The 14,869-nt window shown below is 42.9% G+C and overlaps 1 protein-coding gene across 2 annotated transcripts in view; it reads right to left on the bottom strand.

Annotated features, from left to right (window-relative positions):
* The window catches only part of slc12a2 (solute carrier family 12 member 2), a 66,652-nt gene extending 53,770 nt beyond the window's left edge, over positions 1 to 12,882 (bottom strand). Inside the window, exon 1 of one of the 2 annotated variants that reach the window (XM_056403182.1) lies at positions 11,807 to 12,882. In XM_056403182.1, coding sequence (XP_056259157.1) covers positions 11,807 to 12,379 — 573 coding nt within the window. In that variant the 5' untranslated portion in view covers positions 12,380 to 12,882. The remainder of the gene's footprint in view (positions 1 to 11,806) is intronic. The other variant, XM_056403181.1, reaches the window with a different exon arrangement.
* Positions 12,883 to 14,869: the final 1,987 nt, after the last annotated feature.

The raw sequence follows: 14,869 nt of genomic DNA, 5'->3' as shown, positions 1-14,869 counted from the left end.
TAAAAATTTAATTTACTTGCATTTATGTTTTTTACATTGGCAAATACCAATTGTAAAAATTTGTCTCACATAATGAAATTATTACAATTAATGTTTTTTGCTATATATTGCTTGAAAGAATGTGTTATTTTATCATTTACCAAATAATTACTTTCAAAATTTCACTTACCAGCTTGATCCGGTTGGTTTGGGGTTGGGTAGAAGGAGGAGGTGCCAAAACTGGAAACACCGCAATTATTCTGCAACACTACTTCCCTATTTTCAAACCTGTGTCAGGCCTGTGGAACTGTATGGTTGGCATGTACAATATGTGTGTCCCAGAGGTCTTTAAACACAGGGAGTTGGGTGTCAGGGTGAAGTTATGGGTGACATTATGTAGGGTAAGCAAACCGGCTAAACGTGTTCTTTACATTAGTATTTATTCATTTTCCAGCAATGCTCCATTCAGGACAGGAGCTGGGCAAATTTTAACTCGGAAATTCGGCAAAAGAAAATTGAAATGAATGTTCAGAGTATTACAGCTGCTGGTTCGTATTCTCCAGCCATTAAAACCTTTCTAGAAGGACATGATGGAAATATGGCATCAGGGACTGAAGTCATTATTGCTCCACACAGATTTAGTGTTTTCGTCACATGTGTCATGTATGTCATGATTTATTCTTTAAGCCTGTTTCCACTGCTTTTTGTTGTAGTTTGCTTTTGTTGAAACAACAACTTTTCCACCTCAGCCGAGCGTAAAGAACTTTTAAAAACCTTTTAAATTTCCTGCATTTTCACCCAAACTGAAACTTGACGTTTTTTGGTGATGAAATTAATCAAACAATCAAAAACATTCATGACGTGATCAGAGACTGTGAGTTCACCTTTTGGCAGATTACATCAGGATGAGAAAGATGGAAGTGAAAGAGCAGTGCTTCCCCGTCCCTCACTACCACCACTGATGTGCCCTTGAGCAAGTCTCTTAACCCCCAACCAGAGTAACAAATATAAAAAGGATTTCCTTGATTTGAATCAACCAGAAGTCCTTCAGTCACAGATGGAGCCTGTGGCAGCTGAGACATTCATTCTGTCTACCTTCATCAGTAAACCTCCTGGAACACATACTTGAAGGATAACTCCAGCTCTTATTTGTATCATCCTTCCTCTCAGTTATATTGTGTTGTATTCGTCAAGGTAAAGCTGAACTCTGGGACACAGTGATATGATAGAGAGACAGGTCTGGAAACATGAGCAGTAACTCTCCTCACTGAATCCACAGCTGATGGCTCGGCTTGTTGTAAGGTGAGGGGAAAAAACCCAAACTGTGTGTACTTCCAATTTAATTACTGTACATGTAAGCACAGCACAAATGGTCTCAGGAGGGGGGCGGGGTCGTTGCTATTTCTGACATCAGGCTCCAAGTGACGCACTTAAGACGTGGGGCTTCAGAAGGAAGCCAGCTCCTCTGCAGACAGAAAGAATGGACTCTCACACACACAAAGAGTTTTACGAGCTGTGGCCAAACAGTGTGTGTGTGTGTGTGTGTGTGTGTGTGTGTGTGTGTGTGTGTGTGTGTGTGTGCGTGTTACAACAGCTGTAAGGCCATCAGCCGCGGCTGACACTGAGACAAAAGGACTCCCTCTCCTGTCAAAGGCCACACCAGAAGCCCAGGGCGTCCTTCGCTTCCTGTTTCTGTGTACAGTCTGTGTGGCAAACAAAGAGAAGGGGGAGCGGGGCAGAAACATGGAGAGCCGGAGAGGAAAAAAAACTCCTCTAACACCCAAACAGAGGTTTCATTGTGTGAGCTAATCTCACAGCATCTCCCGCAAAGAGCAGCAGTTTAAATCTGACTCTATACGACTGCAGCAGCTGAAACAACATGAACTGACTGTTGTTAAAAAGTATCAAAACCAACATCTAAAAACCTCTCACCAACTTCATCTTCATGTTGGTTAATTCAGGTTCTGTCAGGTGATGTAGACGTCACGAGCACAAACACTGAGCCTCAGGCTGCGTCCACACAAACAACTTTTAGTTTTAAAGCGCATCTCTTTTACTACGTTCACTCCGACACCTGCCTCTCCTCCTGATTGGCTCTTGTCAGTCACAGTGACCAGACAGTGGTGAATGCAGCGTGCATAATGACCAAAAGCAACACCACCAATTAGTCTGATCACTTGGACACAAACAGATTATTGATTATTAACAAAGCATGGCTCAAAAAGAGAGACAGATGAGCACCAAAGTAATCGATCATTAATCCTAATCCAGTTTGAAGTTTGAAATAATCGTGATACTGGTTTCAAGTCGTATCGCCTGGTTCATCCGAAATAAAATGTTCATGCTGTCAGTCATTCAAACAGTAATTCATGCCGTTTTAGCCCGATATCATCTGAAATAACTAACTGTCAGTGCAGCTACGTTTATTAAAAATAATTTATTGTTTAATTCACTGCCAATCACTTCAAACATCAGTGATGTAAGTCAGAGCAAAACATGTCACCAGCACATCTCTACAGATCACATCATCTGTCAAAGGCTGTAGGGGAGAATGAGGAGACACGGTGTGTGTGTGTGTGTGTGTGTGTGTGTGTGTGTGTGTGTGTGTGTGTGTGTGTGTGTGTGTGTCTCAATAAAGAAGTGTTAATTTCAGCATCAAGTCTAGCTGTTGAATCTGAACATAATCTGAGGCTCGGTTCAGTTACAGATGCATCAGCCATTATTCAGATTCATGCTGTGTGAGAGACATCTGACCAATCAGTGTGATGACGCTGCAGGAGGAATGTAAGGAGGTCTCAGCTGCATGGAGGGAAAATAAAAAAGACAGAAGCAGCAGGAATGAGGCTGCGCTCATTCACAAGCTGTTTATACAGTGAAGAACTTGTTCACTCAGACACTACAACTGCAGATCAGTGATATCAAACACGGCAGTTCTGCTGTAACAACGGGTGGTGGGTGGCGGGTCACCCCACACACACACACACACACACACACACATACACACACAAACCCACATGAAAACTCTCTTAACAGCTTCCTGTTGGTGGGAGGGGCTTACACTGCTCAACAAAGCTGGAGCAACAGACATGACATCATAAGAGCTTAAAGATGCTGCTAACAACATGTGCCATTAACTGAACCCACAGAGACACTGGGGGGAGACGGCACACGGCACACACAACAGCAACTGTGAAACACAAAGAGTGGTCAAACAAGGCGATGTCTGGACTGACCAGAGCACAGTGGAACCTACAGGTACCAGAGGTCATTCCTGCTATTAGCTTTATAACCTGTGTAAAATACATTCGGAGCAGTGCTTCTCAGACATTTTAGTATATACTAGTCTAAATAAACATGTTCTTTTAAATGTGGAGAATATGATTTTTAGGCCGGGGCATCTCCATAGCAACACAATGCTTAATTTTTGGTCTCTTGGTCTGTTGTCCTCACAGCTCTTTGTCTCTGCAGGGAGACAGGGAAGAGAGCAAAATGTCCAGCTACTGTTGTTAGGTCGGGTCGGGAACTAAACCCACGTTCCAAATTAAAACCAGTTCCAAAATGTTACGAACCAGGTACCCGTAAAAACAACTGAATTTCGATTCTGGTTATCAGTTTCCATATATCGGCAAGGATGTACATAGCTATCTGCCAGGACCTGTCTACGAGACTATGTCGCGCATCGATGCAACAGCATGTCTGTTGGATTAGATATGAGTTAGCCTGCGCAGCGTCAGGTGAGGGAGAGCAGAGACCGATGCCACCGTATGCTATATCTTAGCTTTTAGCTTCCTGCAACTGTCAGTCGCTGTTCAGCTGCAGAAGAACCGAGCCACATGCACAGTCCGAGCACATGAAAGAAATGGCTTTTCTTTGGCTGAGATGCCACTTTCAAACTAAGTCTGAGCTCATCCTGACATCACCCTCATTCACTCAGGAGGTAACAGGCAGGCTACAGCTGTGCATGATGTGCCAGCTTTAGCGGAGCTGCTACACTGGAGCAACACATCAATATTTAAGCTCGATGCGTTTATGCTTGGCTGCTCTGGACTGAATAGATCTGCCCTGTCACCCTTTCCCTTCTGGCCTGTCAATATGGACCTACAGCACACTGCAGTGTGGCTGCTGCTGCCTTTTCGCCGGCCCAGGATACCACGACACTGAGACACTCTGGTGACGTCCCATTCCACCAAGTACAACGCATCACCTGCTTTTGGATCTCACCATCACTGCCTCAAACAGGTTGCATGAAGAACCTGAAGCGTTCATCCATCTTCAGGAAACACGGAACCACTCGGCCTCTTTAACAGCCCCAACACTACACTGAGTGACTCATTGATTGCTGAGAAAAAGTCCATGGGCTACAGTCAATTAGTACAGTGGAAATTCCATTCCGCCTTTTGATCTGGGCGTGTTGTCCAGAGAGGGGGAAGCTCTTCAGTGTTAGACCAGATAAAGTGGAAATACCAGGGTCACCACGACCTTCAAACCACCACAAACCCCCTGAATTTGAAAGCTACTTCCCAGATATTGAGCCATACAGTGCGGCCTCTATGAATGCGAGCCAGCTAATTAAATCCTGTTGTCACTCAGCTGATAGATATCTGCTAGCAGCAGTAATTTCGTGGTAATGAAACCAGCCTGACTCCTAATACTGTACTAGATACTTGCCATTAAGACCCAGTGTATTCTGACCAGGGAGCACAACAGCAGCCCTCTGTTAACTACACAACCTTGAGAACATGAGACACACTTTTCATCACCAGCTACTTGATGGCTGGATATGGGAGCAGCTCATCAGCTGCTGCAGAGATTAAGGAACACTGGAGGGAGATTATTTTTCACCATTTTTCATTTACAATACAACTGAGTGCGGGCAGTGATCCTGGACAAAGGCACCCTGATAACGTTGAGGGATACACCAGACAACCTAGTGCAAATCCAGAACCTACCTAGCCCATGTCCATGTCTGTAAGACCTGAACCAACTGAACCCTTCTCAGCTAAACCTGACTGGTACTGCTATCTGGTACCTGAAACCCAGGACCAGTCCGGTGTGTTGTAGGTACAGTCGATGTCGATCAAAAACCATAACTTGGGAGGTCTCAGGTCAGGTTAAGGTCCCTGCACACTACAGTGTTGGACTGTAGACGTCTTATTTGACTTGATGATGGGTCCATCTCAGGAAGCAGGATTATTAATTAATCTGGGAGGCCCAGAAAACATTTTCAGTTATTGAGAAGTGAATTCACCTGCTGCTGAGAACAGGTCCAGGAAGGGAACAACTTACCCAGCATTGATGGCTGTGTTTTACAGCGACATGCATAATACATTGAATGCAGCATCACATCCTGTGTGCTGCTGCATTAAATGGTCATACCATTTCCAGTAGTAGCAGGAAGGCTCAGGGCAGTAAATGTCCGTCTAGGTTTGCATGCGAGTCAGCATGTATAGGAGCACTTAGACCACACTGAGCCTGACTGCTACTGGGTTATTGAGGTTAATAATCGTGTTGATATTTGTGCTTAAATAATCTAAATATTGAATGATATATAGATTTTTTTAATACACATTTTTCAAAGTTAGAGGGAAAAAATGGAATGAGGACATTTTTCTGCTGATAGATAAACAATATTTCAAACAGGAGTGATAAAACCTAATTCTGTACAGGTATTTTTCTTATGACATAGTTAATGTGTGGAAAATCTATTGAAAAACTGTTGCAAATGTTTTTAAAAGTAAAAACTGAAATATCACATTGATATAAGTATTCAGACCCTTTACTCAGGACTTATTGAAGCAGCTTTGGCAGAGATTACAGCCTCCAGTCTTTTCAGGTCTGATGTCACAAGCTTTGCACCTCTGGATCCTCTCAGACTCTGTCAGGTTGGATGGGGACCATCGGTGGACAGACATGTTCAAGTCTCTCCAGAGATGTTCAGTTCGGTTCAAGTCAGGACTCTGGCTGGACCAGTCTGAGGTCCTGAGCTCTGGTCCAGGTTTTCATCAAGGATCTCTCTGTACTTTGCTGCAATCAGCTTTGATTTAACTCCCGGCCAGTCTCCCCCCAAAACACCCCCACAGCCTGATGCTGCCTCCACCATGCTGGGATGGTGTTGTTCAGGTGATGACAGATGCCTGGTTTCATTCAAACATTCAACAGTTCAGTCCTGGTCTCATCAGACCAGAGAATCTGGTTTCTCTCAGTCTCAGAGTCCTTTAGGAAACTGAGGAGAGGCTTCGTCTGACTCTCTGGCATGAAGCTCAGATCAGTGGACAGCTGATGGTTGTCCTTCTGGAACTTTCTCTGGAGCTCAGAGTGACCATCAGTCAATTAAACCATCATTTCCAAATTATATTATCAAGGATGAAAGAAACAGCATACAACAGATTTAAAATGAATGGGTTGGTGCATACAATCAGCACATGTTAATCTTAAGACCCAGTTCTTATTCAGGGTTACAGTTAATATCCCTACTGTGCTGGAAGTCTTCGTGCTCTCGGCCCTCTGCTGGTTTCTTGTATTTCACAGTATTTTGCTGATGGTTTTGTTGAAGAGATAATTCAAAATCAGGAGATAAACACAAACATAGTCATATTTTCCAGAAATGTAGCCCTGTTTGCTGCTGTTCATATCCTGGCCATTTCATTCACAAAGTCATATCTCACTCAGGAATGTTAACATGGCATTCCACATGATGGCCTTCCCTTGAACAGCCTGTTATTTCAGCTCACTAATTTGATAAACTGAAAACAAGGTCAGTGGGATCAGCGCTACCAGTTCAACTACTACACACACTGCTCCTGATTTATTAATAATAGTCTGGACTCTAGAGAGGAGGATAGACACTTTTTCAAAATCACTTCAACATCCTGACAACAAACAGTCACCTCTGGATAGAAAACTGCAGCCACCACAGGTTGAAACAAAGCAACCATCTTGGAAATTTTATCATTTTCTTTGTTATGTTTAACCACATTTCTTTGGTTGTCTCCATACAGACTGTACATAGACTAAATAGTTTAAACCCCTGATGATTAACACTGAAGTAACTTCCTCACAAGTCCAGATGCTGGAACAAAGACAGGTCACCAGTTCAAGGCATCGGACACCTTTACAAGAAGCACTTTTTACTTTTAGACGCGAGACGACTGATGAAGCTCCACATCCATTTTTATGACTATAAAAAAGAACTTCTCGTTCATGTTGGCTCAGAGAGTAAAATTCAATTCCATGACACCTGAGTGGACTCCATCTGCTGATGAAGATCATGCGATATGATCAAAGCTCAAGATTGTGTCAGATTGTAAATACATTCATTACACTGGGTAATGAATGGTAGGAGCAGTATTGGTACTGGTGAGTTTGTACTGGGGAGTTCAAGTGTTTCCATTATTTTGTCCATCAGTTGTATTTCTTTACACTTGTGTACTATGTGTACTTGTGTAACTGCAGAGAGGAAGCCGTTTTCTTGCTCTAAAGCTCACTGTGTGTGACTGCTGTTAGCACTGGAATGTGGACTGGTCTAAACTGGGCCTCTAATACCACATTTAAAAAGGTCAACAGAGGTGGGGTTTTTCTTATTTATTATTATTTATGACATTTACTACAAACCCCACATCCACTTGCATCACTTTCCAACTCATATCACAGTGGTTTGTTTTGTTAATAAGCATTTCTCACCACTCAGACATTTGTCTCATTTGTTTCCACCATTTCTGCTCACTATGGAAATCAGCCTGCAGAGACATGAGCCTCTGATGGGTCATGATTTTCAAATGGTAAATGATATTATCATATTAAATAGTTTTTGCGACCACTGTCTTGTCTTAAAATAATATATTTTCTTTCTTCTTTTACTGGTGCCTGGTAGATAGAAAACATGTTACTGCCGAGTGCTGCTGAAGCCTGTGTGGCGCTTTGAGATGGATGCTACTGTACAAACAGGAGAAACATGCAAAGCCAAAGACAGCTGTATTAAAACTGATATGTTGCTGTATGAGAAATACAGAAATCATTTTGGCCTATATCCCAATAACCAGAGGAGAAATGATCCATGTGTCTGTGTGGTTGATGGGGGAAGAGGTGGTGCAGCTCATTATACACCACGCTTTATAAGGTTTTCAGGTTTAACAGGTGTTATTGTGTATTATAGCTCAATCAGAGACAAGCACTGCATCCCTAAAGAACTTGATACCAAAACAGTTTGTGCAAGAAAAATTGTTGCGCCTTTTTTCCCCAATGAATATGAAATAGTATATTTTGCTCCCTAATAGGAGGATATGTGAACTGTGATAGATGACCTCAGCCATGACAAGTCTCCAACGTAGTGGTTGACTCATTGTTTAGATTCTACTGTTTGAACAGGAGCTTTAAGTTCATCTGTACACTCACACATTAGGACACATGTGGCATCATCACTCCACAACATCATGGTAAACACATGTAACCAGTGCAGTGGGACAGTTACTCTATTCATGTGTTGCAATCATGTAACTACTGATGGCATGAAGATGTGCCTACAGGAAGTTACTTAACACCAGCACAGGACTTCTGCAATAAACTTCCCAGACATTCTGCACCTAAACTACAGCAAACTACCACGACCACATAAACATGACAAATGACCATGCAACATTTTCAGAGGCTGTAAAGAGAAGTAAGACACCGTTGGTATGAGGACCGACATATTTGAGGAAATATGCTTGTTATGAGCCATTTTCAGAAAAAAAGGATTTTAAATCAGTTTAATCTCTGCACAGATATTTTTCCTCAAAACAAAACAGAAAACAACCTTTCAGCTGCAAAACTGCCTCGTTAGCAAACTATACATTCAAAATCACATGGGTTTGTGAGGTGACAGCAACTTTACCATGACAACCGGACCTCTAACATGCTAATGCTTAAACTAAGGGTACATCCTCCATCCATACACATATTAAATACACATACAGCTATGGATGGCTCTGGGAATGGTTTAAATGTTAATTCATAGAAATACTAAAGGTAATATGATACCTGTGCAAACAATACACTTTTTATACACTGCGTGTTTAACAAAACTAAGAAGCTGAGTTTTGAAATGTTGTCAAAACACAAGCTGCTGTACTAGAGTTTTCTCTAACTAAAATACAAGAATAAGGGAATTAGATTAGGAATCTGACGGGACAGTCTTTGCCTCCTTTCAGGACTTTTACCGTTTTTGATACTCTGTGCCTCAGATACGTTCCTCAAATAAAGAACTGAAGTTAGATATCCAGCCCTAAACACAACATGCAAGAAAGACTTCTGAGCAGTGTTAGAAGGTACCGCTGATGGAGCTAGGTTAGCTATGCTGCTAAGCTACGCAAAATAAGCCTTGAGGCTACCTCAGTACTGAACACAAACAAAACTGATACCAACAACTTCTCATCTGACTCCCAGTAAGAAAGCAGCTGAGATATTTTTGCAAACTGTCTAAGAATGCTAATAAATCCATTTTCCATAAATACACCATATACTTTTATTTATATGTCTGTGATAAACTGACTGAGAAGCAAAAAGAAATGTCAGAACACAAATGTCAAAAACATTGTAAACTGTTTGTCATGGAGAAACGTGGCAAAGTAAAATGTCCTGCTCACTGCATATCCTGACCAAAATATTTAAAAAGCTAATTTAATGGATATATATCAGCTCATAAATTGTAATCAGATTTATTTAAGATCACAAATATCAGTATTGGCCTCAAACATCAGTATCAGTCGGGTTACATTATTAATTCTGAAAGATGGTTTGCCTCTTATTTAGATGAAGCACTTGGGATTATAAAAGTTAAAAAGGGCAGCCACAGATTACATTCTGCACTTTATGAATCTCTACTATTCATAGCCGAGATGTTTACAGTACAGCCAGTAGAATAGCTCTGTATGCCGGAGTGAGTAAACCACTGCAAATTCATCAGGGCTCTGATGCATTAGTCAGACTACTGCTGCCAACAGTCACTTTGAAGTTTATCAAAATCTAACCTTGACAATTAAAGGCAGCTCAGGGTCAGATAAACACACTGCAGTTCAGCACGCTCCACTACAGATGACTCTTTAAACCCACAGATCAGGGCACTTATGGTTCACTTTGACAAAACCATCTTCCAAGAACAGTCGTCAGACACATGTTGCTACGAGCCAAGTGTCCTTCCAGCCGCTGATTTCACTGAAACAACAGCCACAGAGCAGAAACTAATCAGACAGGTCGGCTGTTGCTGAGTTCGCCTGGAGGGAACACTTGCATGATGGGACATGATTGAAGCTCAGACTGATAGAGCTTTCATACATGTACCGCAACCATGACTTACTCGGAGGAGCTGTGTGTCCCAATCAGTTGGACCGGACTAAAAACGAAGGTCACCCTGCCACAGAGCGGGTCATTGTCTGCAGAATTCACAGCGAGGAAGTGAGCATGTTGAGGACATTTCTATCCTGTCTCCTGCAGGCTGTACCTAGGCGCCACTTCCCGCATTAACCCGGTGGAGTATTTCCAGTAGGTGAGGATGTGTCTGACAGGGACGATCTCTGCTTGTGTGAAAGAGAAACTCCAGGCCTCATTCATATGAGAAAACAGCTCGAGTTAAAGCCACTGACCAATTGACAATTACACCATATGGTCAAAAGTACATGGACATCAAGGTCTATATACTTGAGGTCAGGGGTCAGGAGTGGACACTGGATGTCACCGTTTACAATGTTCTTCAGTGTTTGTGTCAGCAGTTGGTGTTTGTCCCTTTCCTGTGTCAACATGACAAAGCCCCGCTACACAAAGCCAGCTCCATAAAGAAATGGTTTGGCCAGCATAGAGCCCTGAGTCCTGACCTCCACTCCACCCACACCTGTTGGATGAACTGAAACACAGACTGTGAGCCTGGCCTCATCACCCAACATCAGCGCTGGGCCTCACTAATGCTGCTGTTGGAGCAGTCGGGCTATTCTTCTGTGGAAAACCTTCTGAGGAGAGTGGAGGCTGCTGAGCACCTCCAACTATCACATATGAAGGAAACGTGACAGGCCCACATACATATATATCTGGCCATATAGCGTATAAGGCTGAGTGATATGCAAAAAAATCATATTGGGATTATTTGACAGACAATTTTCACTGACAAAAATATAAAAATGATGATGATGTGGTTTTTGCTGCAGTTTGTACCAAACATGTTGCTATATGTCTGGGGTATATATTTTGCAGGCTGGGTGTCTCTGCAGCACCACAGTGCTTCATTTATAATGATATACTGCAACACATTTTACCATTATCAAAAAAAAAAACTGCAGCCTGTTCAGCCTTAATAATGAACCTACAAATGAGGGTGAATTATATAGAAAAAAATACAAATCAAGAAAACTGATTAAGTTTTCACTGCACACTACAGAACAGCCACTTGTAACAAAAAATGGCTTTCAGTCAGAATGTGCCATTCACCAGAGAATCACCTGACCAGTAACAACACCTGTAACCAACCTCAAGTCATTTTAATAAGACATCAGCCTCCTTTCAGCCACAGACCGGCTCAGGACTTAAGTCTGTCCACGCTACTGAAACACAAAGCAGTGGTGCAGACTTACTGTGACCTAGAAGGAGCATTCAAGGAAAAGACTGCCAGTTTCTACGCACAGCACATGGCCTGGAATGAATTCAAAGTCTGTGGTATTTAAGGATGATTTGAGGGCAGTCCTCTGGGAAAAGGTGGTGTACAGTCCCTCTTGATACCAAGACGTTTTAAGCTGATTTATAGCCTAATATTATGAGCGGTAAACCCGCCCGGCGTCACGACTCTCTCAGCCCGTGTGGCGCTTACCTTGTCCAGCTCATCGTGCAGCTCCGACAGGGTGGGTCTGATGAGTTTCTCCCCCAGCGGTGCCGCTGTCTGCCGGTAGAAATCGATGTTGGGCACGGCATCGATGGTGTTGTGACCGAAAGTCCTTAGGTAGTAGGTGTTGGTGTGGGTGTCATAGTGATAGTGATGCTGGCCGCATGTGGATGAATGCAAGCTCGTCTCGCTCATCACCGTGTCCCCGTTCTGCAGCCCCTCAGCCGGCGGTGCCTCCGGAGAGGCCGCGCTCCCCGCTCCGCTCGGATCCGCGAAGTTCACCACCCGAAACCGGCCTTTGGCTTCCTCTCCACCGGCCCCCGAATCAGCACCCGGACACTCTTGAGGAGCCTTTTCGCCGGATGGGACCGATGAGGAGGCGTCAGAGTTCGGGGACTTGTCTTCGGCGGCGCCCGCTGCCTCAGCCACAAGGTCCACCTGGAAACGGCTCTGACTGGGCGTCGGACCGGGCGGCCTCTGCCCCGCATCAGGGGCTAGAAAATCATGTTCTGTCGCAGTGTTCTCTGGCGGGGCGGAAGGCGCGGAGGATGGCGCAGACATGGCACAAGAAGAAACACCAATGAACGCAAAAACCGTATAGAAAAAGCCACGTTATGGCCAGTTAGACTAACTGGAGGAAGTGTGGAAGCCCGGGAGACGCCCAGTGAAAAACGAAGAACTGGCTTCCTCTGTCCGGGGACGAACAGGCTGCTCCGCCTGGTCAGAAAAGGCGCAAGGCAGACGTTCGCAGAGCGGTAATAGTGAACGATAGCTCGCTAGCTAACTCGGAACATGAGGCTACAGGCTGGAAACTTTCAGCCACTCTCCTCCTCCGTCTTCTTCTTCTTCCTCTGAGGCAGTAAATCTAAAATCCCCCGGGTTACTTTCCCTCGCTCGCAGCCACTGGACTAAATCCCGTCCAGCTCTGGTCTTTTCTGTTGTTCGGAGAAGGATGCTGTTGTCGACCTTGCCGCAGCTCCTCCTAGACTCCCAGAGCTTCCCTCGCTGGTATTATACACACTGCAGTCGGCATCACTGAAGGGTGGGCTCCCGCTGTGAGCGACCTCGCGAGATGTCATCGATCGCGTCTCCTTTCCTTTTTTTCCGGAGGAGGGAAATGTCGCGAGAAGACATCACAATACCCAAACAGGAGGAGTTACGTCGTCAGGCTCCCGTGGGAGGAAGAAAAGGGGCAGAGGAGGGGAGGGTGAAACTGCACCAACAGGCCGACCGATATCTCTCTGTGTACCGCTGTGGTTAGTGTGTGGATGGGTTAACACTTCCTTTGTTGAAGTGTATTGTAGCTAAGGTGGTCCAAGCCTTTTAGGGCCTAACCAGAAAATTATTTATTCACCACACCTGTGCCTCAGGCCCCCCCTCAGCACATATGTTAACCTCTACTAGGTCACAGTTAAACATATGTCTCAGAAACTGCAGTGCACATGTCACACAGCTGTTCGAGTAGGCTAACCTCTGGAAAAATGATAGAGGCAGCTGTTATTCAACAGCACAGCATTGGGTACCACTTTACAATAAGACTAACCTTATAAAATATTTATAAATGGTTCACAATTAGGTTATTAATTTAGTTGTTAACACTTTATAAATCATAAACTACAATAAACAAGTTTTAACTCCGTTTTCATACATTGATGCAGCTCACTATTTGGCAAGATCAAGTTAATGCTCACTAGGCTACTCATTAATCTTACCAATGAGTTACTACCATTTATAACTTGTGAAAGTAGTAAGTCATTAATAAATGATGATGTGTTTTACCCTTTTACCAGTTATAAATGTTTGTAACTGATAAGTAAGTGGTTGTAAAGATGAGAAGAAGAAACATGAAGATGATGGAGGGAGAATCACAGAGATGTGAACAGTGGGACAAAGAATGGGTGAGCAGTTCACCAGGTAAAGGAAGGTTCCCACCTGTGTTCTACCTGGATGATAAAGTCCTGAAGAAGAGACCAACCAGCAAAAAGCATCTGCATGTTAATATCTGATCAACAGCTGTGATTATAATGAGGACGGCTGCTGAGAGCATGTCAAGGTGAACAACACTGCCGAGGCCTCAGAGGATGAATCTGCTCATTTGATATGATCATGTGATCTGCCATAATTTGATCTGCCAGATGCAACTGTTTGAGCATTAAGATGCTGACGGTGGTTCATTGATAGTAACTGAACAAAAGTGATGAAGCAGCAGGTACAAATGCTGATGATGGAGAAAACAAAGGAAGCTCAATAACTAATGAGACATGAGGCTGAACAGTACAGAGACATGTGGGCTCACTATTTGGCAAGCAGCAGGTCACTGTTACCCTTTTTAATCTAACGTGTTATAACAGCTAATAAATGATTTATAAGTGTTAAGAAGCAAATTAATAAACTAGTTATACACCATTCCTAAATGTAAAGTGGTACCCAAACATTGTTCCATGCATCTTTAGTGGCATCTAGTAGTGGCATTAGAGATGTAAAAAAGTACACAACAAACCAACATAAAAGCATCTAAAACAAGTTGATCTTTATATAGAAATTATCTTTTCAATGTTCAAATGTACAGAGCACCAGTCAACCAGTAGATCTACGTCAATGAAAATTGCCCAGCCTTCAACAAGGTTAGGTGCAAAACATTTCAGTACTTCAGTATTTAAACAAACAGAAAACACAAGTATAGTAAAGTACATACAAAATTAGATACATTAGATTCAGTAAAACGCTCAAAATGTTGAACAATGATTGAAAAAGTAATTAAAATTTAAGAAATTATTACTTTTTTTCTTTTTAATATTTGTAGAATTTAAAATACAAGTAAAGACACTGCATTCAAATGATCACTTAAATAAAAGTAGAGAAGTATTATTGGCTAAATGCGTCAGAGTATTTATGCAAAGCTATTGTTATGTTATTGGATTATTATTACTGATTCATGCATGTGTGATTAGTATTTAACTGTGAGGTGTGAAGCTAATTTACCTACTATACTGTTGGTTATTTTAATCAATAACAATGCATCATATTTTATAAGCTGATCATGTGTTAAAA

This window comes from Seriola aureovittata, chromosome 18, assembly GCF_021018895.1.
Source record: "Seriola aureovittata isolate HTS-2021-v1 ecotype China chromosome 18, ASM2101889v1, whole genome shotgun sequence".
In the NCBI taxonomy this organism is placed as follows: Eukaryota; Metazoa; Chordata; class Actinopteri; order Carangiformes; family Carangidae; genus Seriola; species Seriola aureovittata.
This window is presented reverse-complemented; position numbering and strand designations above follow the sequence as displayed.